Raw genomic sequence first — 27,629 nt, forward strand, 5'->3', positions numbered from 1 at the left:
TGTAATAAAAATAATAATAAATAAATAATAGTTAGATTAATAAAATGCCGTCAGATGGCATAGCAAAAGATTACTATATTTATTTAATTTAATAATCTAATTGCCGTATTAATTATTTTATAACAAAAATTTTAATTAAAATTTACGATTTTAAGTGAAATTTTAAGTGATTTTCCGATTAAATTAAGTTTATAATATAAAAAATAAACGTCGCCAATGGTATAAGTGTATCCCTCTGGTGGATAAAGTAGAAACTACGCTGATTGCATCTTAATGACTTTTCTACGAGTAAATCATTAATCATAAATAATTTATAAAGTTTTTTTTTAATCTGCTAAAATGCGGGATATTTTAGGAAGTAAAATGTCATTCTGTATAATAATCATCAAAATAATATATTTATGCAAGGAAGTAGGGTTAGCGTACAATCTCGCAGAATAAATATTTTTTAAAAATTTAATTACAGATAATGAAATAAAAATGTTATTTACTATACATTCATATTAAATTCGAAATAGAATTAATTCTGCATTATTTTTTAAAAGTTATTTAGCAAATTATAAATAAAAATACCACTTGGCACGCGGGCATTTTCATGAAGAATCAAGCGAATTACAGCAAAAACCCGAAGAAGAGTTAAATAAAATACAGCAAAAATTATATATTTTACAACCCGATAAGTGAAATTTTATTTAGAGTTTAATAAAAGTAAATAATTTAATAAAATCATTATATATTTAATGTTTGAATTTAATTTTCATTAAACCTCAACGTCTTGTAAATTGCCATTAAGCGGGGATTCGAACATTCATGAATATCGCATTTACCACGAGATTCAAGCAAGTTTTGAATATTTATAGAAGTTTTCTATAAAAATCGACGTTTTAATTATTTATAAATTAAAATAATTGATAAATTTCAAAATAAATTAATATTTCTCAAAATACACAACGACATAATTCACTAACACCGTTCAAAAATCAACCTTACGATAAGCCATTAATTATAATTAAAATAAATTTAATTTTAAAAATATAATCATAATTAAAAAGCTTAATTAAAAATACATAAACAAAATTAAAAGCGACATCTATTAAATAGGAAATAAAAAAAAATTAAATTAAACAATATTTTATTCATTAAAAAAGAATCAATAAATAATAATGATGATAATAATAATTTATTGAATAAAAATAAACATTAATTCAATTTACAAATTTATTTTTCGAATAAAATAAATAATAATAATAATAAAATAAATATAGGTAAAGTAATAAAATCCATTCAACGGAAACTTTTAAAAAGATAGAAAGAAAGAAGAAATAAAAAAAGTAAAAGAGCGAGAGAGAGAGAGAGAGAGAACTTTTAATATTTAATGTTTTCTGTTTTTTTTATCGATTCGCTAAGGAGAAAATTTTATAATAAATGGCTAATATTTATGAATGAAGTTTAAAAAAAAAATACGGGGGGAGCGAAGAGAGAGAGAGAGAGAGATTTTATATCTTCAATTTCCATCTTTTATATTGAGCCATTTGTTACACTTGTTTTTAATTTTCTCATTTCTTTTCAATAAGAAGTCTTTTCCGAGTTATTGAGCGATATTTTTTTTCTGTCTTTTTTTTTATTCTTTCTTTTTTAAATTTTTATTTTTCGTATATTTTTTGTTTTTTTTTTCTTTCATTTTCCATCTTAAAATCCAGGGGGCGCTAGTCGCATCCCTCCCTCCTCATCCGAAATCAATGGCGATGGATACGTTGACCGTTAAGGCCGACTACATAGCGCGACTACAAAGGTAATTTATATCCTGTCATTCCAACCATCTATTGATTTTCTTATTACGTGGTACACTGGGTATTCAAAATTGCAAGAATCAACTTAATACGTTTAGTTTTTGTCGAGTAAAATGTCCGATGAACTAAGACTACTGTTAGTCTTAACGACAACATGGAGGAAAAAGATCGTCTGCGTTTACCACAAATCTCTTTTATTTTATGCGTATTTTTGCAACGAATCATTTAATTGGTCGATGATTATATTACGTAACGATATTTTGAAAATTTGAATTTCGAAATATGTCTATTACCATTTATTATTATTATTATTATTATTTGGTTATTATATTTTTTTAAATCTTTCAATAAATAAATTTATTTCTTTTTTTTTGCTCACATAAAAAATAAATAAAATAATAATAAAAGAATTTATATCTTCCACAACTTTTTATTATTATTATTATTATTATTTCTTTTTTTTATTAAATTCCTTTACATTCATCCCTTTAAATATATATACACATAAATAGACAAATATACAAATTTCTGCTGTACTAAGTTCATGTTTCCACAAATACGTCAAATGTTCGGTATGAATTGATGAAAAACAATGCTTTTTTATCATTTGTACAATGTTCAATTTGCCTTTAATAAATCCCCGTACGCTCGCCGTTTGTATGCGGCGCGTAAAACTTTCATCTGTGAGTCTTGTGGTGCAGATCTCGTAGTTTCCTCTCTTAACTCTTCTTATTACTGTTTTTTTTAAGAAAAAATAAATAAAAAGAGTAATGCGATGTGTCTGTCTGCCTTTTTTCCTCTCTTCCATTCCAGAATAAATGCATAAAAATTGAAGATATTAAAAATTTAAATGCTTAATAAATAAATGGTAAAACTTGATTTTTCTCGGTATCTTTTGTTTGTATTGACGTTCTATATCCGTACTCCACTGCGAGTACGAAGTAAATTGCAAAATTTGAAGAAAATTATTATAATCTGATTGATTTTTAATCAAAAAGGTGTAAAAATGAATGATTATGTTAATAAAATTGCCAGTTTATTAAGCTTGATAGAAGTATTTTAATACGGTTTCGTCGCTCGAGTTTTACGTATATATAGGAATTTAGGAATGATTCTTGATGAAACTGCAAAAATTATTTATTTTAAATCATATAAAAAAAATATACAGTTTATTATTAAAATCAATTTAATTGGAAATCGTGTAATTCTCGTCCTATTAAGTAATTTTTGTATACTTTATTTGCATATTTTTGATGTGTATATCGGATATTTAAAGCGAAATTATATGAAAAATGAAATATTCAAATCTCGAAATTATTGTTATTAACGGCAATAAATGTCATAATTAATATTTGTAATAAAATAATAAATTATCGGCAGAATTATGTCGTTAGAATCAATTTACAACGTGCCAATTATGTAAAAATTTATTGCTAATGTCCTGATATTATTTTGTTACATAATAACGTTTAAAATTACTTTCATAAGCTAATTTTAATGTAATAATTTTGCTTTTTTTTTTCACTGCTATTGTTAATATATTAAGGAAGAAAAGTCAATTTTGTAGTTGCTTTTTTGAATAATAAAGATATGAAAATTATTTAAATTTTTAAAATTAATTTATTTGGTTAAATGTTGTTGTTAGGAAGATTATTTGTAAAAAAAAAATATAAATATATATTTATCTATCTTTTTATTAAAATTAAACAAATTTTATCGACCATAATTTATTTATTTAAGAAATTTAATGATGTTTAATGCGTGAAATTAAAGAAAATGTATTCAAATTTATTGCTTTAAAAAACGAAAAGAAAAGAAAAAAAATTTCTGATATTTATTTTCATAATTTTCAATTAGTTTAATGTAATATTTGATAGGAGAATTTTATTTTTTTTAAATGTTATATAAATTATATAATCCATATATTTATACACTAACTCACATTTTAAATATTTAGTAATAATTTAAAAAATAATAATAAAAAAAATGCAACCACTTTCAAAATGCATTCAGTATTTACGCTGTACAAATATTTTCTATTTATTTATTTGAAAAATTTATAAAAAATAGCAAGGAAAACATTCTTTTCAATTCGTATAGGTTGAAGATCTTTGCATATTAATATTATTTATTCATTTTTGTACAGAATTATATTCTATTCGATTAAAATCTTAAGAAAAATAATTTATATTTTAATTGTGTTAACTTTAATGAGAAATTCTTCGTTTACACATTACGATGTTTAAAATTCCACATTTTCTTGGAACGAATGGTTCGGAATCTTACGTTTAGCTTACGTTATCGTAAATGGAGTGTTTACCTGAATAAGAATATAAATATTCTTCAAGTCTACAACTGATGAATTGTTTATGAGCTTTATGATTTTATCTGCAAGTTATTTGCTTATTTAAGAAATTCTATAGAAAATATCCTTATTTATATTAAAAAAAAAAGAAGTAAAGAGATTGTGTTTTGAAGATGTTATTAAATAAAATCATATATTTTATGTATTTTTTATTATATTTTGTATACTTCAATGATAAAATACCGTAGGGGGAAAAATCGCATATTTCGTAATATGATACATTTGATTCAAAATCATTTATTCAAATTCTAACTATTTAAATATGTAGAAGATAAATGTATTTAAGATATTCTATATTTACCATAACAACCTATTAAAATAACGTAGAATTAATTATGTTTGATATTGCCATTTGATGAGAATGTCGACTCGTCTTGCTGGAATTTAATCATACTTTTTATATAAAAATAATCATTTTTTAATGGAAATATTATTTAAATTGAAAGATATTGCGATTTCGTGTAGAAATGTTGTATTGTTTGTGTATTAATTACAATTTTTTTCTTTTTGCTGTTTGTATGCATACTAATTCATGTTTTGATATTGAATATATAAGTAGTTGAGATGATAGATTAAAATTATATATTTTTTTTAAACCAAAAAAAAAGACGAATATATTACAATTTAGTTAGTTAATTAGCCATGAGCATCTTTCCGAAAGAAAAAATGTAAAATAATTGTTAAATTATAGTCTCGAAAGAGATTTATAACTGAATTTTTTTCTGTAATGTCCATTAGGATATATTTCATTTTAATTGTTTTAAATGTTGTCTGGCTTGTTAATGTAATGAGGGGTTGAGCTAAAAGACTTTATTCAAATGATGATGGGCATATTAATGAAAAATATACATTTTAAAGTTACATATAAAGTTTTTTAATCAGATAATTGATTATAAAGTACAATGTATATTATGCTATACACTTTAATAACAAATAAAATTAAATGAAAACAACATGTTTGTGAATTTTTAAAAAATTAATTCAAATTATTTAAATAAACAAGTAGAAAAATTATTACAGCAAATCTTTGAAATGTTTCTTGCTCTCTCGTCAATTATATTAAATATTACGGATAAAAATTTACAGAAAATACCTGTAATATACAAATAATTTTATATAAAATACACGAGCAGAAATATTTATATATTGCAGAAAATAGTTGACGTTTCTCCTTGCTTCATTGATTTTATCAAATATTATTTTATCGTATTTAATAATTAATCTGTATCACGACATTCATGACTTAATTAACATTCTATTTACAATTTGAAAATTAATTTATTTAAATCAAAAATACTGTCAATAAAATTGTTAGGTTAAAAGAAAAAAAAGACAACATTTAATGTATTTACGCATATACATTTTGGAATTTTTATCGGTAATTATTTTTAAATTAAACATTTCTTTTTACAGGATAAATTCCGCACGACAGATTGTATGCTTTATACATCAAATTTGAATCAATTTTACAGAATTTTAATAAAAAAAGAAATAAAGTAATTTATGTGAATTTAAATGAAAAATTATATTTGTCATTTGAATTGACAATTAAATATTAATATCCGGAGATCAATGAAATGAGTTTGCAAATATCAATACTTAAATTCAGTTAATTTTTTTCTTTTTATTCTTCTTTTCGTTGTCGTTCGTCTTTCCGAATAAATTTATTTATGTTTTTTTCTTTCATAAATGCTGCAGATTATTTTTATTTTCATTAAAATGAGGACTTAATATATTTTGTTTTCTAAATAAATTTATTATTATTATTATTATTATTATTATTATTATTTTTTAAATGTTTGTAAGGAAATTACTGGTAGAAAATTGATTTTTGTTGCTGATCTTTTATCTAATTAAGTGACAGAAATGTAATAAATAAATATATTTTTTCCTCTTAAAAAATAAATAAAATTATCTCATTAAATTAGATTAAAAACACTTTAGAGAATTGTTACTTATTAATTACTTGTAATAGTTAAATTTCTTTCATTTTTTAATATTGTAATTCTTTGTTTCCATTTATCAAAAACGATTTCTTAACTTCGTTTAATTTAAATTCAGAATTATTGTCCGAATAAATTATTAAGAAAGCGTTTCGATGATGTAATGTTATTTAAATAGCAAATAACGTTGTTTATTTTGATGCATTCTTTTCTAATTCTGTCCGAACAATTACGGCGACAAAAAAGTTAATTGTCGAACGTATAAAGTGAAGTTTATTATTTAAATTTCGTTCATAAATATTAATTATTTACAGGCTATTTATTGCGCTTGAAATTAAGCCAATTCAATTATTCGGATACATACTATCGACCTTGCCCCCCCGTAAAACCGGTCCATTCTGCAATTGGCAACTGCAGTTCGCTTAACAATAGGAAGTATGAATTAATATCAAGTATTCCGAATGCGTAATTAGTTTTTATTTGTATAATTTATTGGCATTCGTGCATTGTGTTATTTTATGACAACTAATTGATTGAATAGTACAAACTTGTTTAAATTAAATTGCATTGAATGCCTGTTAAAATATTGGAAATTAATTCAATTTTTATTAAGCGTGATAAATTATTTATTTATTTAAAAATCATGCAAACCAGTTTAAAGTTTACGTTAGTGATTTTATAAATTTGATTTTCATGCATTTAATAATAAATAATAAAATGGAGCAACGTAGTTTTAATATCTTTAATTTATAAATTAAAGCGATTCGAAATGAATTACATTTTTATATTTTTATCCGGCGTAGCGAAAATAGAAATGACCCGGCGTTAAAAATAACTTTAATCGGAAAAATTAAATTTCTAATGAATTCCAATTTAAACGACCGGTTAATCAGAAATTTTCATTTATCCTTTATTGTCCATTAAGGCGGAACGTAGTTAAGTGCATTTACTATTTTCTGCGCGAAACCTAATACACTTAACTTTGCGCCAGATAAGAGAGAAAAAAATAGAAAACTGTATTTTTAACGTATTTCTGTAGTATTTTTACGTTCGGCAAGAATCGGAACGGCATTCTCTTCCAAGGTTAACACATATCCAATATCTATCTATCACAATAGGAATGGAGATTGATTTGTTATTCAATATACCATCTGTCACAAATACACTATTGTACACTAAACAACAATTCTTATAGCAATGCTTATTTTATGATGAATTTTATGCCATTTATCATTTCATTCTTATGAATGACAAAAAAATGTATTGGATATTTTTTCCCTCCTCCTCCCTTCTCCTCCTCCTCCTTTTAATGTAATTTTTAAAGTATTGAATATTATGCGAAGACATAAAAATGATTGAACGGAATACTAAACTCGCAATATAATGCGAATAGATGTATATAAATATATCAAAATATCGGGAGGAAGATTTAAATTTTTTATATTGTTTTTTTTTATTATGTATTTATTATTTTTTTTTTTTATATAATTCATAAAATTATTTAAGACTCTATCTATTATTACTGTGTGGTTTGAATTTCTCTAAAAGAAAGAATTTTATTTATTATTTACGATTAATATTTTTATATTTGTACATAAAATGTTGAATATTGCATGAAGGCTTGTTTATATCTGAATTTATTGCAATTTTAAGTGACTTTTGTATGTTTTTATTTTTATTTTCGGCTCTTCTGTTATTAAATTTGACTTTTATAATTTATTTGTGTGTTTTAATTATCTTTCTTAATAAAAATTACTTTGTTACTTGTTCCTACATTTGCTGTACTTCTTCATTTCTACAGTTTATTGTTAAATATAGTAATTTTATTTTTAATAAATTGATTTTTATATATTTAGCTTTGACCTTGTTTTGTATGTTTTGCCAATTTAAATTGTCTTTAAGTTTGTTTTCTGTTTGAAACTTGTAAAGATAACGAAGAGACATCTTGGAAATTACCTCTGGATATTTGTACAATGTTCATTAATTCTCTTTGACAGTTCTGAATTAAAATAATTAACGTTTATTTTAGCTTTTCTAGCTAACTAGCGAGTAGTACTAGAGATAGTTTCTTTATTAGAGATTCACCACTTGCAAATCTATAAAGAAATAAATTGATTCTGTAGATATTCAGATAAGAAATATGAATGTACAGTACAGTTCTTTAATGTTGATATTGGAATGGGGAGAAACAAAAATCTTAATTAAATGCCAAAAGTATGTTTGTTTTATTGCATTTAATCCAGAATTATTTGTTGATATGTATATTATTCAAGCCATTTGCAAATCTATAATTATATAATTAATCATTTATTAGCCATATGGCTGCGCAGTAACTTGTTAGCCTGTCATTATTGAAATCTAAATTCAAACCTTGTTCAAACCATCATAATTTATTATAGTGTAGGTGTGGCATTGTACCATACCTTGTTCGTTGCTCATGTTGATTCATTCTGTTCAATGTTAATGACTATAATTGTAACTTTATTTTCAATTATTTGCATCTTGTTATCACATTATGAATAATTACAACTATTAAATTAAATTTTCAACTCTTTATTGCTCGTTTTTAAATGTTTATGAGGTAAACATAAATATATTTATATCATAAAATTAGTTCTTTCCCAACTGTGACCGTACTTATATTATGTATATTAAAATCTCTGCTTAGTATGCTTTCAGTTCTGTCTATTAAAATAATTTATGAATATTAAATGTTATTTTTATGTATAAATTGCATGTTTAAATGCAATTTCTATTTAGAATTTTTCTTTACTTTTACCGCATGTCCTACTGCTATGATAGCAACTTTATGACCATTTTTCTTCATTATATAAATACATAGTTAAACTAATTATATTCTATTAGAGAATAATTATCTAGATTAATAATTATTGTAGATAATTATTCAACTTGTACTGCTGTAATGATTATATGCATTGTGTAAACTTCTTATTGGCCAGATTGCGATCCAATATGATATTGTACTTCCGTAAAGTTCCAGGTTTAAATCCAATTTGGATCATCACAGCTAATTTAAATGAAGCTATTGATTTTTATTCCTTGCTGTTGATGTCTTTTGGATCTGTACAAAATGGGCAAAAATTGAATCCAATGTCAGATGTTTAACAGCAGAGCTATGTTTTATATACTATAAGAATATGTTAGTTTATATTGATGCACTGTAACTCATAAATCTATTTTCAAATTGTATAAGGGAGTTTTTATTCAGGAAATAGATGAGACTGTTTTGCATTTTTCTATGTGTTATAACTAGTAATGTTTATATATTACTAGCAAAGTGTCTGGGATTGCTTGGGATGTTTTAATATATTCTGGCATTCTATTTTATTCTATGCAGTAGCTCTCTGGAAAACCCAAGTGCAATACTTGCTAAGATTGTGATACTTGGATGGTGTGAAAAGATAATCTCATTGGTTGGGTAGACAGGAATTGATTTTCAATAGAAAATAGTCATAGGCTTTGCCTGCATAAGATAATTTAAAACATAAACATTTTTTCTATTTACAGTCTTCACACTATTCACAGTCTTTTCTAATTCACAGCCAAATATCAAATGGTAATCTACTGCCCAATCAAATTTTATGAAAAAGGAACCAAATATTTAAACTTAGTATTCTTGAAAACCCTCAAAAACTATATTTTGTGCTCACTGAAACTTTTCATTAAGTAATTTTCCTATTTGAATGCTATTATTTTGCTAGTCATCTAGGATGAGGGGCTTGTTGCAGGCAGCATTGAAGTTTATTCATATAAAAACACCTTTTCATACATTTCCAGCACTTCTTTATAGTTCTAACAAAACATATGAAAAGGCATGTTTTTATATATAATATAAAAATTGCAGCTTAGGGTAGAAGATTTAGTTTGAAGTTTATTCAACCAAAAATAGTCATTGACCTCCTCATGGTTGAGAGGATGGTCGCTGAAAAGTTTAGTTGCTTTTGCTGAAACTCAAAATGTATAAAGAATAAGCTAACAGACTTTCTATTTTATATATTAAATCATTATTGGGCTGATTTATTGGAAAATCAAATAGAAATTTCAATGCCAAATTTTTTTCCTTTCTTCTTTCTCAGTTTAAAACTAAAAACTTTGATAATGTTTAGAACTTGTATAGGAAAATTTTTACTTCATCTATTGGGTTGTTTGTAAATTACACAACACAATTATGGATGGATGGGTATGCTGGTAATTAGAATGTGGAATGTTTACAGAAGTACTACATGTTTTTATGGTCTTTAAATTGAGTAGTGTTTGTCAAATATGTAGGGATTAAGCTACTGGTGGTCTTTTGCTAAATAGAAACAAAGTATTCTACTCAATGTGCTGCTCGCCCATTTTGGAGCACAAGTTTGAAGGTATGTACAGTATATATGTACAATTAAGGGGGATTGAGGATGTGCATTACATAATTTTGGGGAGGGTATGTACAATAACATTATGGAGTAGTAATATTATTGTGCATACCCACCCCAAAATAATTTTAATAATTAAAAACTTTTGATAAACTTTAGTCTTTAGAACAATAATGCTTTCAACAAATGTCTTTAACTATTAAGTATTGTATCATCAACTTTATATAATTAATAACTTTAAAAGAGTTAAAGTTCAACAAGAGTAGCTTGTACAATATTATGCTTGGATAACTTTCGAGGACCTTAAATTATTCTGTGCCCAGACTAGAAGCACAGAATAAGAGTGTGTAATGTAATATTTAATGAAATATGCCCTAAATTATCTTTGCACTATGAAACAATTAGAAGTGGGAACAAATATTTGTATAATTATTGTATATTCCATATATTAAAGGAAAATTAAATTCAATAATGGTGTTAGAGATGAGTTTTTATTAGTAACTGTTTAGAATTTAATTGATAATTATTTAGAATCACAGAAATAGAATTACTTAAAGCTTAAACTAATTTTTATGCATAAATGTATTGCAGTTTATGTTGTCAGAATTAGAGTCATTTTTAGAATAACACTTTCTGTGAATAATCTGATATTTTTATGACTGTAAAGTAAATACATATGTAGATGACTCTCTCTAGATGTATATGCAGATATGATGTAGGAATGAATAATTGTAATTCATTACTAAATAAACAAACTGTATTTTCTTACAAACGTAATATTCGTAAATAAATAAGAATATAATATGAACTTTTTATATTCAAGTGAACTGTTCTACACAATACCATATTTGTCAACATAAAAGTGCTGTAAACACAATTGGTGTGAATTAAATCAGTTTTGTTCAAAGAACTGATAGACTTTGAACATTGTATTCGTAAATATTTACTGCTACAGTAAAATCTGCTTGTCATAATAAATTTTAGGACTCACTTATACTAATAACATTAAGCAGGATAAGTAAAAAAGACTATAATTATTGGAAGATTTTACAATTAGTCTGGTTTTATTGACTCTGATATTAAAAGGATATGTTAAAGCAATTTAGAAAATGTATGGCTTGGAGGACCTGTGAGCAAATAAGAATTAAAACAATTGTTTATAGTTCTGTTTACAATTGATAAATGATAACTGTATTGATATGTTGTGCATCAGTCATCCCTTATATAAGTAATCTATCTGAAATACTTATTTATTTGTTTAAAAAATTCGGGTTCATCTTATCAATTATCTCTTCTCTTAACTTGATGAGGTTATTAGCTGTGACAGAACATCTTTCAGTGTCTTTTAATGCTCAGATACGTATCCTGTACCGAACTTGCATCCCACAATTCAAACCTGTAATACATAGGAATGACAACTAAACAATTAACTGTTTGTATAGTAGAACATAAAACTATTATTAATAAACTGAACTTTCCAAGTGCATATTAGAGGATATGTATGTATCATGCTGGAAAGACATCTCCCTGTTAAAATGCATATCTGATCTAAAACAAGTGCAATCTGAAATGCACGCAGTGCTGGCCAGTCAAACTGGCAAAAGAACAAAACTGTTGATATATCTGTCCAGCACCAGAGACTGATACTTCATGTAACTAATAAGAAAACTTATATTCCAATCATTGCTAAGTTAATTTTGTTGATTTTTTTTTTTTTTTTTTGCCATAAAATGAACTGTGTATGACAACATAAAACAACATTGTACAAATGAAATGTTTATCACAGAGTTAAGATTGTATTTATACTTTGTAGATGTTTTGTTGGTACTTTTCATGTCATTTTAAAATGTGACAGCTGCTTTCTCCTGATTGATCAGTTTTAATTTGTCAGTCTGGCAACCACCAAAAAAGTCAGTTTGACAAACTAGCTGATTAGCAGATGGTGACTGGAGATCTTGTCATCATAATAGCTGCCGTTGTGGGCATGACTGGCATACTACGAGAGGAGTCTGATATTAAAGGTACAGGCCAAAATTACACTAACATTTATAATTAAAAAAATATTTAATACATTCTTCTAAAACTGCATACTTTTGTTTATTTCTTGACATAATCGCTGTAAACATTGAGACATCTATCCCAGTGTGACACTAGTTCGAACATCCCTTTACAGTACTGTTGCTTGTCAAGTTGCTTGAAGTAGTCCAGAACGGTGTCTTTCAATTCCTCTGATCCACGAATGGTTTCCCCGCCAAAAATTTCTTTAAAGGTCCGAATAAATGAAAATCTGATGGGGTCTAAATTTGGACTATATGGAGCATGTTGCAGGACCTCCCAAGTCTGCTGTGCCAACCACAGTTTGGTTTGATTTGATGTGTGGCGTATAGTCCAGATTTAGCCCCCTCCAATTTTCATTTATTCAGACTGTTAAAGAAATTTCAGGCAGGGAAACACTTTGCGGATCAGGAGGAATTGAAAGACACCATTCTGGATTACTACGAGCAACTTGACAAGCAACAGTACTGTAAAAGGATGTTCGAACTAGTGTCACACTGGGATAAATGTCTAAATGTTTACAGCGATTATGTCAAGAAATAAACAAAAGTATGCAGTTTCTGTGGAATGTAATAAATATTTTTTTTTAATTATAAATGTTAGTGTAATTTTGGCCTGTACTTTTACTATCGGACTCCCCTTGTATTATAAGTATGAAAAAGGCTTCTTAGTGAGTAGAATTGGAAAAAATTACAGCTAGGTATATAGCTTTAATGCACAGACAGTTAAAAGTACCTGGAATTGAGGTATAGCACTGTAATGGTAGGATATATGGAAACAGTTATCTAATCACTTTCAAAGCAGGATTCTTTATCACATATATCTTTGTGCCATTGATCCTGCCATTGTTGGAAGGCTTCTTTTGGAATACTTGAGAGTTTGGCTAACACATTTAATTTAATGTTTTCCAACATTGCAAAATTCATCTCCTTGAGACCAATTTTTACCATAGAGAATGGTCAAAAGTCACTTGGAGTGAGATCCAGCACATATAGTGGTGGGATGACAATGGGAAATCTTGTTGGCAAGGAATTGCTGTACAATGAGCAATGAGTGACTCTGTGCATTATAGTGATGCAGAAACCACTCTCTCTTCCACTTGCTGCATCGTTTTTCTCTTAACTGCATCTCGCAACCTATGCAAAACTGGTATGTTAAAATGACTGGTTGAACTGTCCAGATTGAAAATGAGTTTTATCTTTACTTAAAACTATTTAAAGAAATTATATAAACAAAAATTAATTGAATTATGTAATTTTCTATGTAAATTTTTGCATATTACATATTTTAACAGACATGCTATTTTTTTGAATGTGTAGAATAAGGTTAAAAATCAATATTTATAGATGTGACCTGATATTTAAATTTCAAAGTCATTTACGATAATATTGATTTTGTGGTGATATAATCCGGAAAGCTTATAATTTTAATCTTGTTAAAGTATGCTCCAAATCTTTTTCTTTTTTAGTATAATTTTCGGACATTTTTAACTAGAAAAAGAGAGATTAGGTGTAAGATACGACTTTATGATGATAACTTCTTGTTTTATGGTTCTCTGTTCTACCCAGCATAAATTTACTGTTATGATTTATGGAATGTTGTATGTTTTTTATTGGTTTTCTCTATCGTTCTACAAATAAAGTGTGTGTGAACGAAAGCACAATTTATACTGTCATACTTAAGAAATCAGAATTTGTTTATGACTGAATTGCTTAATGTCCGTTTTTAAGAAACTGGTAAGGTCATAAAAACAAGAGTTTATTATGTTTATATTAAATAAATAAATTTCTTGAATTTAGGTTTAAGATTTAAAATTTTTAATGTAATGTGATGGAACTTTATTTTGAACTTGTTGATTATATAGAATGTTAATATGATTATTTTAAGCAGTCTGTAACCGCAGTACGATCTTAATTAGACAGACACAGAGTGAAGGTATTAATGACATCAGTGTATAGCTCTAAAACAGGACTAGCACGGCAGACAGATACTAAAGAAGGCAAAATTTTAAAAAGTCTGATAGTATTAAAAATTATTGTATAAATGCTTTATCTTTTTTTAAGGAAAGATTTTTATCATTTGTACCATTTAACATTTAGTTGTTTAGAGTATAACTAATGTAAAATAACTCACAAACCTCATAATCAGAAAATATGACACAGCAATAGCACGAAAAGATTAAATACATAAAATATTGGATGTATTGAAACATCAAAGGGTGCATCTGTGAACTGCAACACTAAAATGAATTCTGATATTCACCAATGAATTCATCAGTTTAGTGACTAATGCACATTGCATTTGTTAGGCTGCGGATACAGTGAGCTCTCGTGAAGCAATATGGTTATCTCCATAGTTATATTATTAACACCATTTTTACTTTTCACCTGTATTAACTCAAGTTACTTTGACAAAATAAGGCTGAAAATGCCAATATAGTGCCGTTTGCTTGTCATCTTGTTAGGTTACGAGACCTTTTGGTAAAAGCTTACTAAACTATTTACCTATGCATTGGTTGTACCCAAGACTGATGTATACTGGAACGTGCCTATTTTTCTATTATTTTTCTTCATTCTTTTCATCAGAAACTAAGTAAAATATCATTTTCCTTCTTTAGTATCATCCATAAATGGAAGTTCTGTATCCTTTCCATCTGTTTGTTTAATTTTCTTGTGACTTTTAATGTGTTATGTCAAAGCTGTATGCTGAAAGAATTCTAATTAGAAACTTTATATATTGTTGAACGGAGGATAAGTAATGCTTTTTGGAGATATTTACTATTTGGTTATTTAACTTTTATGCAAATTTCTTCCTTGTTTTTTCCTTCAGTCCCTTTTACTTTCTGTTGATATACTTCACTTTTTCTTTTTGGTTTTTTTGCAATTATACTTCAGTTATCCCTTTCTGCTTTTTGTTGACATATTTCTCTTTTTATGGCTCATTTGTAATTAGTTGACTTTAATTTCTGTTTTAAGAAATGATTTATTGTTGTGAATACCTACTGAATATAGACTTTATTAAATAGAAAATACTAGATGGCAAAAACCATCAGCTGTCTAGTGTCCAGTAGTATGACCAACGCATTTTCATAAGATAAAAAACTGAGCATCACTCCAAAGTTATAGCTGTCTTATCAACCATACAATAATATTTCTATGGTTCTAGGCCCGAAGCTCGGCTTTCTATTCGATGACAAGGTGGTCATCTTGGAAAACATGTTATCGACGTTAAAGATTGATTTCTTTAAAGTCATAGCCTGTGATGAATGAAGTGCAAATGTGTAGTTCCTTATAAGTAGAGATCAACCTCAAACTTGAAGACACAGTACAGCCAAATATATTTATTTTAATTATAATTAATTACTGGGTTAAAATGGTAGTTTATTCTGATTATTCAGATCTAGTACTGTGCAGTTGTGTGAATTTTTATATATGACTATATAAACAACAGGAAAAATCTGGGTAGATTACATTATTTTCGTATATTCAGCATTATTTTCTAAGCAAATTCTGTCTTTAAATTAATGGCATTGAAGTAACCACGTGTTTTGACAAAATTTACTAGATTTTCATGTAAAAATTTGAATATTTGATTATCATATGTTCAAAATGTTTGATATAAAAATTATTTTGGAATTTTTTTCACTGTGTTTTTAATTCAGTCTTCATTATACATTTTAAAGATTAAGCATACACGAGCAGATGGATGCATTGGACAGAACAGACAAAGTGGGGTGAATCTCAAGTGTGCATGCACTTAGTTGGATTGCAGTGTCAGAATGAGGGACATCTAGAGCAAAAGAATGAAAGTATTTAGATGAAACGTGCTTTTCAGTATGAATAACATCCATAAATAATTAAATTTGTAGTGAACTGCTGAATATTGGAAGCTTTAGATTAGATTAGATGTTGAGTATTCTTTAAAATTTACAAAATTTAAATAAATTTAGCAAAGTAGACAGTACATAAGTGTCTTCTTTTGTTGTCCTTTTGCACACACTTGAAGAAAAGGACAGCAAAAGAAAACACCCATGTATTGTCTACTTTGCTAATATATTTAAATTTTGTAAATTTTAAAAATTTAATTGTTCTGGCAATTTTTATCAAATAGATTTTTTAAATCATATAATTCTTCATAGTTTTGCACTAGAGAAATTAAAGTTGAGTCTGCTATCTGATAAGAGAAATGGGCACAAATGGCAACATTCCCCTCAAATACCTGGTACAGTACTGTACATGAGTTAGTGATTTTGTCGGTTTGAGTTGGACGGGTGAAAATGTTGCCTCCATCTAGAGAAGCAGATTTTTTTCTCTTGCAAACTGACCCCTTCACCCACTCACCTGACTAGTGTGCACACACCCGTAACTTATAATGGGCGTAATTAATTCTCATAATTAAAAACAAAAGAACTAAACATTTGTTAAGATGCAACCAATATACAGTTTTTTATTTTGAAAGAAAATTTTATCATTCAAGGTTAATTCTTTAAAGTAGATTTCTGAAAAAATGTTGCACTATAGGGCATTTCTGGTCTGTGTTAAGCAATTGATTTATCTATGTTGATAGCAAGTGGGTCAAAGTTGTAAAGCATCGCTCTGTTGCTCCAAGGAACTTAAGTTTGAATTTGGAGTACCGAATATATATCCCTCTTATAGATCCTTTTCACAGTTTCTGAATCCACCCAAAAATAGGCCTATATGCTGCTTTAAAACACAGACCCTCACTCCTTCCCCAGTTTCGACCCCCACAAACAAACAAACCCTTTGATTGATTTCTACCAAATTTTGCATAGTTACTTTCTCCCACTCTGTGGGAAACATTTAATTTCTTTTTACAAATTTGATACATATGTATATTAATTAATATTTTTGTAAGTTTGCTAACTGTTGTGTAGTGTGATATACACACAGACTGTAAGCATAAATTGTAGCTTTAATAGGCAGTTGTAACTATAGGTATGTTTGTATGAACCAAATTTTTAGCAGCTGGTCTTCTAACTTCATCCATAAACTTTCTACAGTAAGTAATGGAGGAGAAACATTAATATACATTTAGATAAAAGGAAGTAAATTAATCTATAATAAATTTAAGTGATGTAATGTGAAAACATTAAATAAAATATGTAAATACTGAAGAATAAAATAAAAATTGCATGTACTGTACTTATAAGGAGTGGTGATGTCCTGTTTCTTAACGTCACTATGTTGGCTTTCTCACAAATAATTCTCTCAAGGATGATATAATCATCCAATTGCTTTTCATTTAGGAGGAGTGTTTCCATCTCCTCAATAATGTGTGATCTTCTAGAGGTCAACATTGTCACCTTTATCCACATTTGCTGCATTTATTGCTTTCTTGTTCTTAAGAATAGTGTACACTATTGACTGTGACATTGTAAACTTGACCTCTAGATTCTTCATTTGGCCAGCTCTGCTATAAGTGCTGTTTATAATGCACTCAATTGTCATTTTATGCTAGAGTTTTGATTATTTTTTATTCTTCTGTAAGTACAATTTGATGTTTACTTCTTATTTGTGAAAGAAAACAAATATTTATCAGCACTCTCTGTACATAATGTCTTCTTGTTAACTCCTATTAATTTTTATAATATATTAATTTAATTCATTATTATTTCAGACAAGTAGATCAAAGTTCATTAGAATATAATAAATCGTTTTTTTTCCCATCTTTTAGCATTTTAAGTGATCCATTCTATAAAGATGCAACCGAAAACTCTGCCAGTTATAATACAAGGTTATGTATGGAGAGAAAGATGAGGCTACCTTTTCTCGATGCCCAGACAGGTGTCGCCCAAAGTGACTGTTCTCTATGGATGCAAAAATGGCAACGAATGCCAGGACAGACAGAAGGACAACTGTATACATATCCCGCTAGACGTTGGAGGAAGAAAAAACGGCAGTATCTCATGAACGATTTCTATCTCACTCGTCGAATCAAAGACGTGGAAATGAACGAAACAGGTTAATATTTTTTATATTAAATCATCAAAACTAAGTATATATAACAGAATAGCATGCCAAAACAACTATGAATAGCAGATTCTAATGATTCTCTGAAACATGGAATCACGAGAATTCATTAATAAATAATAATCTGCTATATTTTACATCATACTAAATGATTTTTCTGATTTATTGCTTTTTAAATTGTTTTAATATTATAGTCTATGATAATTTATAGAATTAATTTATATTTGGTTTCTTAAAATTAAATATAAATGAATGTAATGGTATTAAGACAAAACATTTTGAACTCATTTAACAGGTAGTAATTCTCAGGTTACATTAAAGAATATCATGAAAGAACAATTTATAAAATCAAACACATTGAATAGGACGTTTGATAATACAATGTGTCTAAAAAGTTACTGTGCAGTGAGAAACTTGTAATGACATTAAAGTTATACATATGGTTATTGCATACAATTTTACAGGTCTCATAACCAGTACTACGTGTATAACTTTAATATCATTATACATTTCACATCGCACGGTAACTTTTTGGAAATCCTGTGTCTGTATGGATTGGATATCACATTTGTAATAACTTTAGCCTTGCTCCATTGCACACAGAGCTAGCTGTGTTTACACTGAAAGGGAGAACATAGTTATGGCTTCATAATATTGTATCTAAGTTTTTGCAGTTTAATTTTCAATGTTTCCTGTCTTCTGATTAATCTTGACAACTCCTATTTTTTATGTTCTATTCCGTGCTGATCTCTTCAGTTGGAACTTATTCAAATACACACACTTATATCTGTTAAAGCAAATAAATATATTTTTTTAAGTTTAAAATTTTGAATTTTAACATAATTACACTTTTTATAAATGTGCAAAGAAAATACAAGGAAACATTAAAATTGCTTTATTTGGAGTGTATTATATAGAAAAACAGAAATTTGAACTTAAGATAAATCTGTTCTGAATTGATATAACTGATCAAGATAGCTGATATAGCTGTACTTTGGAACCACATTGTAATTTCTATGTTGCGAATTATTTATTTAGGGATGGAACATTAATCCACACCAATGCTTGCCTTATCAGACTATTTTTATTTAATTGTCATACATGTACTTTGAGAACTTTCTTCTCTTCTTCAGTATGGCGCCTTGGATAAATTAGTTTTCTATTTTATTAATACAATTTAAATCATGTTAGTACCCATCTTTTTGTTTTACCTATATACATTTTGGGGTTTTAACATGTGCATGGGATGCTATATACTACATTTGAATATTTCAAAAAGACAGTTCATGTGTACAGTTCCTTTATTTAATATGGATGAGAAATGTAAATAAAGAAATAAACTAAAATTGTATTGGTAAATAGAAGAATAAAATATCCCACTTGCCATACTGAAGAGAGGAAGAAAGTTCCTGAAATAAGTTAATAGCATTAACAAAATAAAGGTGATCTGACAAGGTAAGCATTGGTATGGATTAATGTTCCTTTCCATAACTAATATAATTGAAACTGATAAAAACATATAAGAAAACTTAGCAATTAATTTTTTAATGCATGAAGAGGAATTCTATGGTTGCATTCCACTTTCAGGGGGTCAAAAAATTGATGCTGAGAAATGGCTCAATGAAATTTGCAGGGAATGTTAACAGATGTCTGATGATGAATAAAGATAAAATCTATGTCTTTCTGGTTTTGATAAATTTGTGATTATTCCCAAAATACTTTCAGTCCAGGGACTTTGGGATTAACTGAATCTTTTTTGTTTGATTGTCTCAAAAAAACACAGAAATAATCTATATTGGCTATCAATGACTACCAGTATCATTATGAAAGTTCCTAGCAAATGTGATCAGCAATCATTGAGGCATTTTCAGCAGCAGGTGATATGAACCAAGATAGTGCTTAGATTATGATGATAATTGGGATTTGTAGTAGATTAGCATGGAGTTGATTAACATTTTCCATCTTATTTTATTGCAATGATCTTGTTCTTTTTATGATACATTCTCGTAACTCATTCAACATAGATGTAATATGTTTATGGTGTCTCATAAACTTAATTACACTGCACCACCGAAATAATGGCAAAACTACAGAGACATTACTCCTACAGTTTACCAACATAAACCTCGACATCTGAGTTCTTTTCACTTTCACCTGTCAATTCAAATACAGTGTCATAGAATCTTCTAGCGTCTTCAGCAACTACAGAAAATTAAAGCAGTTTCCATTGGTCTCGGGCTTTTTCCGGGAAATTAGACTTTCTGATTTCAATCAATACTTTTGCATCTAAATTTCTGAAGTGTTTGCCCTTTTTCAAAAACAGTTATCTCTCTCTTTCCAATGGTACAATGCATCAACATGTACTGATATTTCTTAGCTAGTGATCTTACATTCTGTATAATCTGCTCTATGAATGTAAATGGTAAAGTTGTTTTTAAGTGCATTGCGAGCAAGACTTGAAATCGTAAACTTTTCAGTCTTGCTCATACCTATGTACACAACTGTCTGGAAATAATATTGCAACACTCATTTGATGTCAGAATTTTTTGTGGCATTGATATACTTCTCTATTCTGCCAAAGAGCCTATCTGATGAAAATCCCTCTCTGAACTGAGGACACAGTTTTATCATAAAGGTTCTTTGGCAATGGTTTAACTTTTTGAAGCAGATATGATACCAAAACATATAACATAGTAAAATTTTTGTTCTCTTCAGATTTGTCTGCCCTGGTAACCATAGTTCAGATTGGCATTGGAATCATTGGTTTCATTGTTAGAAAGAGAAAATGCATCACCAGTGAGCTTCTACATGTTGCTATTTTACATCTATTCATATTTCATTCAAACACACTCAGTCATTACATCTAATTGATAGCATAGGTCAAAAGTATTCAATCTACTATGGATAAGCATAGCACTATGGTTATGTGCTTTCAGATTCACAATTCAAAATTGTACGAAACTCGTTACGAAATGCACTGGAAACAGTTTATTTATTTAGCGTATGGCTACACATCTAATTCAAAAAAGAACAAATCATAAATGAAAGAACACAAATCATAAATGTAAATCTAAGTTAGAAATATAGTTTAAAGCACTTTCAGTCACAATCAGGAAGTCACTCAGTTGTCCCGGAAAAGATCTTACTGGACAATCTTCCAAGATATGGTGTATAGTCTGTCTTTCAGCACCACAGTCACACTGCGGGGATGCAACTTTTCCCCACCTAAAAAGACTGTCCCTGCACAACCCATGTTTGGTCCGAATCCGATTTAACACACTCCAAAGATTTCTGGATAACTCAAATCCAGGTGGTCGCTTTGTGATACAAGGAAGTTGTCGGCTGTCCACCGGAGAGACATCAGCCCAGAGCCTTTTCCAAGATTCAGTGAGGTTGAAATTATTGGAATGCAGGGATTTAGCTCTTAATAGGGGAGGGTGTCTTGATTTAAGCCGGTTTATGCTGAGGTCATCAATATCCTGATGAATCGGGAGTTGTGGATTAGATAATATTTTCCTATATTCCCTGAGCAGAGTGCTATCCCTTCGGAGTGTAGATGGAGGGATATGGCTCAGAATAGGTAACCAATGGACAGGAGTTGATTTGAGAGTACCTGTTATGATACGTAGGGTAGTGTTTAGTTGGGCATCCAGTTTATTAATGTGAGTACTGTTTATCCATACCGGTGCACAGTATTCCGCTGCAGAGAAAACCAAGCCAAGAGCAGTGATCCGTAAGGTGGACGGTGAAGAACCCCATGTGGTTCCACATAACCTTTGGAGGATGTTGTTTCTGGTATTAACCTTGGCAGCCAAATTCATCAGATGTGTTTTAAAGGATAAAGTTCTATCCAGAGTGACACCAAGATATTTCGGGTTCTTATTATATTTCAGTAAATTATTGTCAAAATAAATCTTTAATTCTTCATTTGCCAGCTTGTTATTAAGGTGAAAGCATGTAGCTTCAGTTTTTGTCTTACTCAGTTGAAGTCTCCACTGGCGAAAATATTGTCCTAAGATTGATAAGTCCTCTGTCAGGATCTTTTCAGTAATTGCAAGGTCTTTATGTCTCGTGGCAATCACCCAATCGTCTGCATATCCGAATTTCCTTGCCTTCGTTTGAGGCAGATCAGCTATGTAAAGACTAAAGAGCAGTGGTGCCAGGACAGAACCCTGAGGTAGGCCATTATTTAGTTTTCTTATCCTACTTCTCGAATTTCCCATGACAACTTGAAAGGGTCGGTTACTTAACATCTCATCAATTATTTTAACCATTTTTAAACAGGGTATCACTCGGAGCAGCTTATAGATTAAGCCATGCCGCCAGACAGTATCATATGCTGCAGTAAGATCGATGTATACTGCAGATGTTTTTAATTGCCTTTGATATCCAGCCTCTACAAAAGTAGTAAAGGCTAGTACCTGGTCCGTACAGCTCCTATTCGGTCGAAAGCCAGCCTGTTCAACCGGAATATTCTCAAAAATTGTCTTGCTCAATCTGTTGTAAAGAAGTCTCTCTAAAAGCTTATACATCAGAGCTAAGAGTAAGAAGGTGTAAAGCTAGTTCGCCTCCTCGTGGTGCACCCTGGATAGTGTCTACTCGTGAACTAAATGAGCTAGCAACTTTTGGCGTCCAAATAATCTGTAGGATCTCCTGGACAATACACATCGTCTCTCTCTTTCTTTTTTTTAACTATTTAAACTACTTATGTCTTCTCATTACAAAGACCCTTATAAGGGCCATAGCACCAAAGACCTTGGTCCTCAAATTAAGATATGTCAAATTAATATTGAAGGCATTAGTCGAGCAAAATGCCAATACTTACATAGGATTCTGAAGGACAATGAAATTGACATAGTTGTAATTCAAGAGACTCATACTGAGAATGAATACCAACTTCAGACAAGAGGTGTGATTCCTGGTTTTGAACTAATTGGCTCAACCTACCACAAAACATACGGCACTGCAACATATGCTCGTAGTGACATTGAGGATGTCCTGTTTTGTAAAGCAACCACTGACAATAACATTCATGTGGTCACTATACAGGTTGGCCAAATTACAATCAGCAATATCTATAAACCCCCAGCTTAACCCCCAACTTGGCCACAACACGTCATATCACAATTACCTCATCCTGCTGTCTATTTGGGAGACTTCAACAGCCACCATGAACTCTGGAAATATCGCAACACTGATAAAAATGGTGACATGGTATTTAAATGGGCAGAGGAAAATAATCTTTATCTTCTGTTTGATGCTAAAGATCGATGCACCTTTAGGTCCAGCGCATGGGGTTGTGAATATAACCCTGACTTGTGCTTTGTGTCTACAGATGAAAATAGACAACCGTTATCAGCTACACGCACAGTTTTAAATCAATTCCCGCATAGCCAGCACGCCCAATAATTATCAGAATTGGACTTAATATTCCTATAGTAAATAGTATACCACGCGCAAGGTGGAATTTTAACAAGGCTAACTGGACTTTGTTCTCAGAGGATCTTGACAAATGTTTGGGATGGATCCCACCTACATCAAACAACTTTAAAAGGTTTGTTGGAGCACTGTTTAGTGTAGCCAAAAAATGCATACCTAGAGGATACCGCAAGATTTATATCCCAGGATGGAGTGAAAAAAGTGAATTACTATATAGGAAGTTCCTAGAATCTGGTGACCTTGAGATAGGGGATGAACTACTCCATAGCTTAGATAATGCCAGGCACCTTAGATGGATAAACACTGTACAAAATTTGGACTTTACAAAGTCAAGTAGAAAGGCGTGGTCCCTGCTTAGAAGATTGGGAGGAGCAACTGTCAAACCAAGTAGAGAAAACTTGATTACTCCAAATAGTATCGCAGGACACATACTAAATATATCTAGAGCTTCTAGAGATCGTGAATTCACCAGTAAGATTAAAAAAGAGCTTACGTCCATCAAAGCTAAATGTAAAAATGATACAGCGTATTCACTACCCTTTGTTACTGAAGAAATCTCTGCTGCCCTTAAACAAATAAAAGCTGGCAAAGCCCCTGGAAATGATGGTGTCCATCCTGAATTCCTGTTACATAGTGGCAAGTACACTAAGCAATGGCTGGCTCGTTTCTTTACTGACATCCTACAGAAAGGTACTATTCCTTTCGCTATGAAACAAGCTAAAATCATAGCTATCCCGAAACCTGGAAAACCTAATGATAGACCAGAGAGCTATCGACCTATCTCACTCTTGAGTGTGATGTATAAGCTTTTAGAGAGACTTCTTTACAACAGATTGAGCAAGACTGGAAACAGTGTACAAAAGTTATACATTCGTATTGAACATTGTATCAGAGAGTGTAATTCATTTCAAAAGGCTCTTCAGATGACATGAAGACTGATCACTATAACAAAAACATAATTTACTTCTTATGTATTTAATAAAAAATAATTACCTATAACCAGCAATTAATTCTCCTCTAAAGGTTAGTGTTTTAATAAACATGTTGTGTACCTTATGTATATTCCTTTCTGTGTGATTCTTCCTGTACTTCTAGGAACTCAGGGTGCCATTTGTGGCTGTATCTTCCTAAAAATGATTTGTTTTTGTATTCCTGACCTTTCTTTAGTTTGTCTCAGATTTTTGAATCACCCTATATAATAGATAAACTTATGTTAATTTAAAATCTAATTACATCTAATAATATTATTTTTAGTTATTTATTTATATAGTCAAAATTTCATATAACAATGTAAAATGCCTAATATTTTTAATCCAATACTCCAAATACATAATAATTTTTGTTGGTAAGATCACACGAGAGTTAAACATGTCTTGTTTTATTACTGTATTATTTTCAGAGTGGCTTTGGTTCTGTCTTCAGATAAGTGTAGCCTCAAGTGAGTTGTTTAGTATAGATTTAAGGGAACAATTTCTTTTAATTTTGGAATTCTTAAAAATTTTGTTATAACCAAGATTAAACGTAAATATTTTTATGGCAGATACACTGAAATTACGATAAACTTTTAAGGGAAAACTGTAAAGACTAAGAATCTTATCTGAGTTTGACTTGAGTGAACACTTAAAAATGAGCACTGCTCTTATGTATATACACCCAGTTTTCTTTTTAATCTGAAATGTATTGTGAACTTATAGACTTTTCAACTTTTCTAGTAGGACTAGTAAGAAAAGAGTGGTTTATACAATGTAATAGATATACACAATTTATTTTTACTTTCCTGGCTGTTATGTTATAACACAGGAAAGTATTTCGATCGTGTCATATTTGACCCTCCAGGCTTTTTGCAAATCTCTGTTTTGAGACCTGAACCAAAAACATCCAAAAGGGGTATTTCTGCAGTGTGTGTCAGCATCTATTTCAATTTAAGGATAGAGTAAAGATTAAGAAATGAAATTTGTATTGGTAACTTGTGTATAATGTGCACTGATGCTATTAAAGGTTACATGGGTGGGGGATGAGGGAATCATGTGTTTCATCTGGAGTTGGATTTAACAAAAATTTTACTTATTGACATTTACTGTATTTTAAAAAGTCATCTCTATCCTCGAAATTATGAGTTCTTTTGCCATTCTATAATAATGAATAATATAAAAGATATTTTTTAATACAACTTTGTAACAGATGGCACTATACACAATTTTAAGCTTTGTTATATTTAAATTCTTTGTCCTAGTGTAATTGAAAATTATTGGAATTAAAATCATATAATTATATTATTGGACTTCTTAATTGTCTTCTTACCTCCTGTTCAAGAGCCAGGAAAGTCAAACAAGACTATAACAGGTAGTCAGTGTAATTTATTTACATATCCAAACACTTGTTCATTCACTTATAACTGGAAGCCTATCATTAACTGTAAAATACAAGGGTTTTATTAGGTACAAACAGTTTTTTTGGATTATAATTTTCAAAAAGTTTTAAATTAAAAATTGTCAGTAGACTACTAGTTGAAAAAGCTGATATATAGGATGGTCATAAAGTAACTTGATCAACTAGAGATGATCTTGGAGCACGGAAAGTGAGAAATCTGTTGAAACTTTTTCATTTTAAACATGGAATGACATACTTACAATACACCAAAATAGGGATAGAACATCTGTATATTGAAAATTTCCAATACAGACATTGAGAATTCATAAGATCACTAGATTCTGTTTAACAGAACTGCATAATACATTAGAATGGTGTGTGTAGAAAGAAAAACCACAGAGATACCTGTGTTTTGAACAATGGGAAGGGATCGAGCCAATACCTGTGACAGAAGACCCATACTTGTTTGTGGAAGTGGCAGCACCATAGGTGAAGCTTACTGTGGGGTTTAAAAGCATCTGTCAAGCGGAATTCAGACAAAGTGCACATTCTCCCATGTTCTGCTTTGAAATACATAAAGGATGAGTTTACTTGCTACTGCACATTACAACAGCCTGTTCAAGATTTATGAAATTTATTGTCTCTGGGTTTGTGTAGAGTAAACAATGGTACCTGATATAACTTATTTTCTTTCAAGCTGGAGTTATGTCTTAAGTTCTTTGTTACTTAACTTTAAGGTTAGGGATCTTCTGAAATCTTCAGCACTTTGGTGATGTAATCATCAAGTACCTAAGTTTTAAAATATTTTAAATGTGTAGGTACAACCCGACAAAAAAAAATCTCAGACAGCATGTTATTTTAATCCATCTCTAACTTATCCTACAATAATATCAAACAGAAGAATTTTGTACACTTATAATTATTTTATATTAGTAATCTTTTATTATAACAGAGAATTTTACATAAAAAATTTTCATGTTGATAATACTTAAAAAACAATTGAGGAAAGCATGTGCGACAAAAAAAGAAAGCTCAGACAGAGCCATTTCTGACAAATAATACTTCGGACAGTACATTAATATTTAGCTTGCATTGATATAACAGCATTCATATGATCATTCATCATATCAACAAGAGCCAATTTGGAATAATTTCATTTCAAATTTACTTGATTTTTTGCTTTAAATTATCTACACTTCTTTGAGGATATTTTCTCAATGCTTTTTAAATTTTATCCCACATATTTTCTATGGGGGAAAGGTTGGGACTGCTCAGTGTCCATTTTAATATGTTAATATTAT

General features: G+C 29.3%; 1 protein-coding gene across 2 annotated transcripts in view; it reads left to right on the forward strand.

Moving 5' to 3' along the window:
- Positions 1–1,680: 1,680 nt before the first annotated feature.
- The window catches only part of LOC136978385 (zinc finger protein DPF3-like), a 56,051-nt gene continuing 30,102 nt past the window's right edge, over positions 1,681–27,629 (forward strand). For both annotated transcript variants that reach the window (XM_067274087.1, XM_067274088.1), the window contains exons 1-2: positions 1,681–1,792; positions 18,224–18,510. In XM_067274087.1, coding sequence (XP_067130188.1) covers positions 1,740–1,792; positions 18,224–18,510 — 340 coding nt within the window. In that variant the 5' untranslated portion in view covers positions 1,681–1,739. The remainder of the gene's footprint in view (positions 1,793–18,223; positions 18,511–27,629) is intronic.

Source organism: Centruroides vittatus, unplaced genomic scaffold (genome assembly GCF_030686945.1).
Source record: "Centruroides vittatus isolate TY-2023 unplaced genomic scaffold, ASM3068694v2 contig_519, whole genome shotgun sequence".
Taxonomy (NCBI): domain Eukaryota; kingdom Metazoa; phylum Arthropoda; class Arachnida; order Scorpiones; family Buthidae; genus Centruroides; species Centruroides vittatus.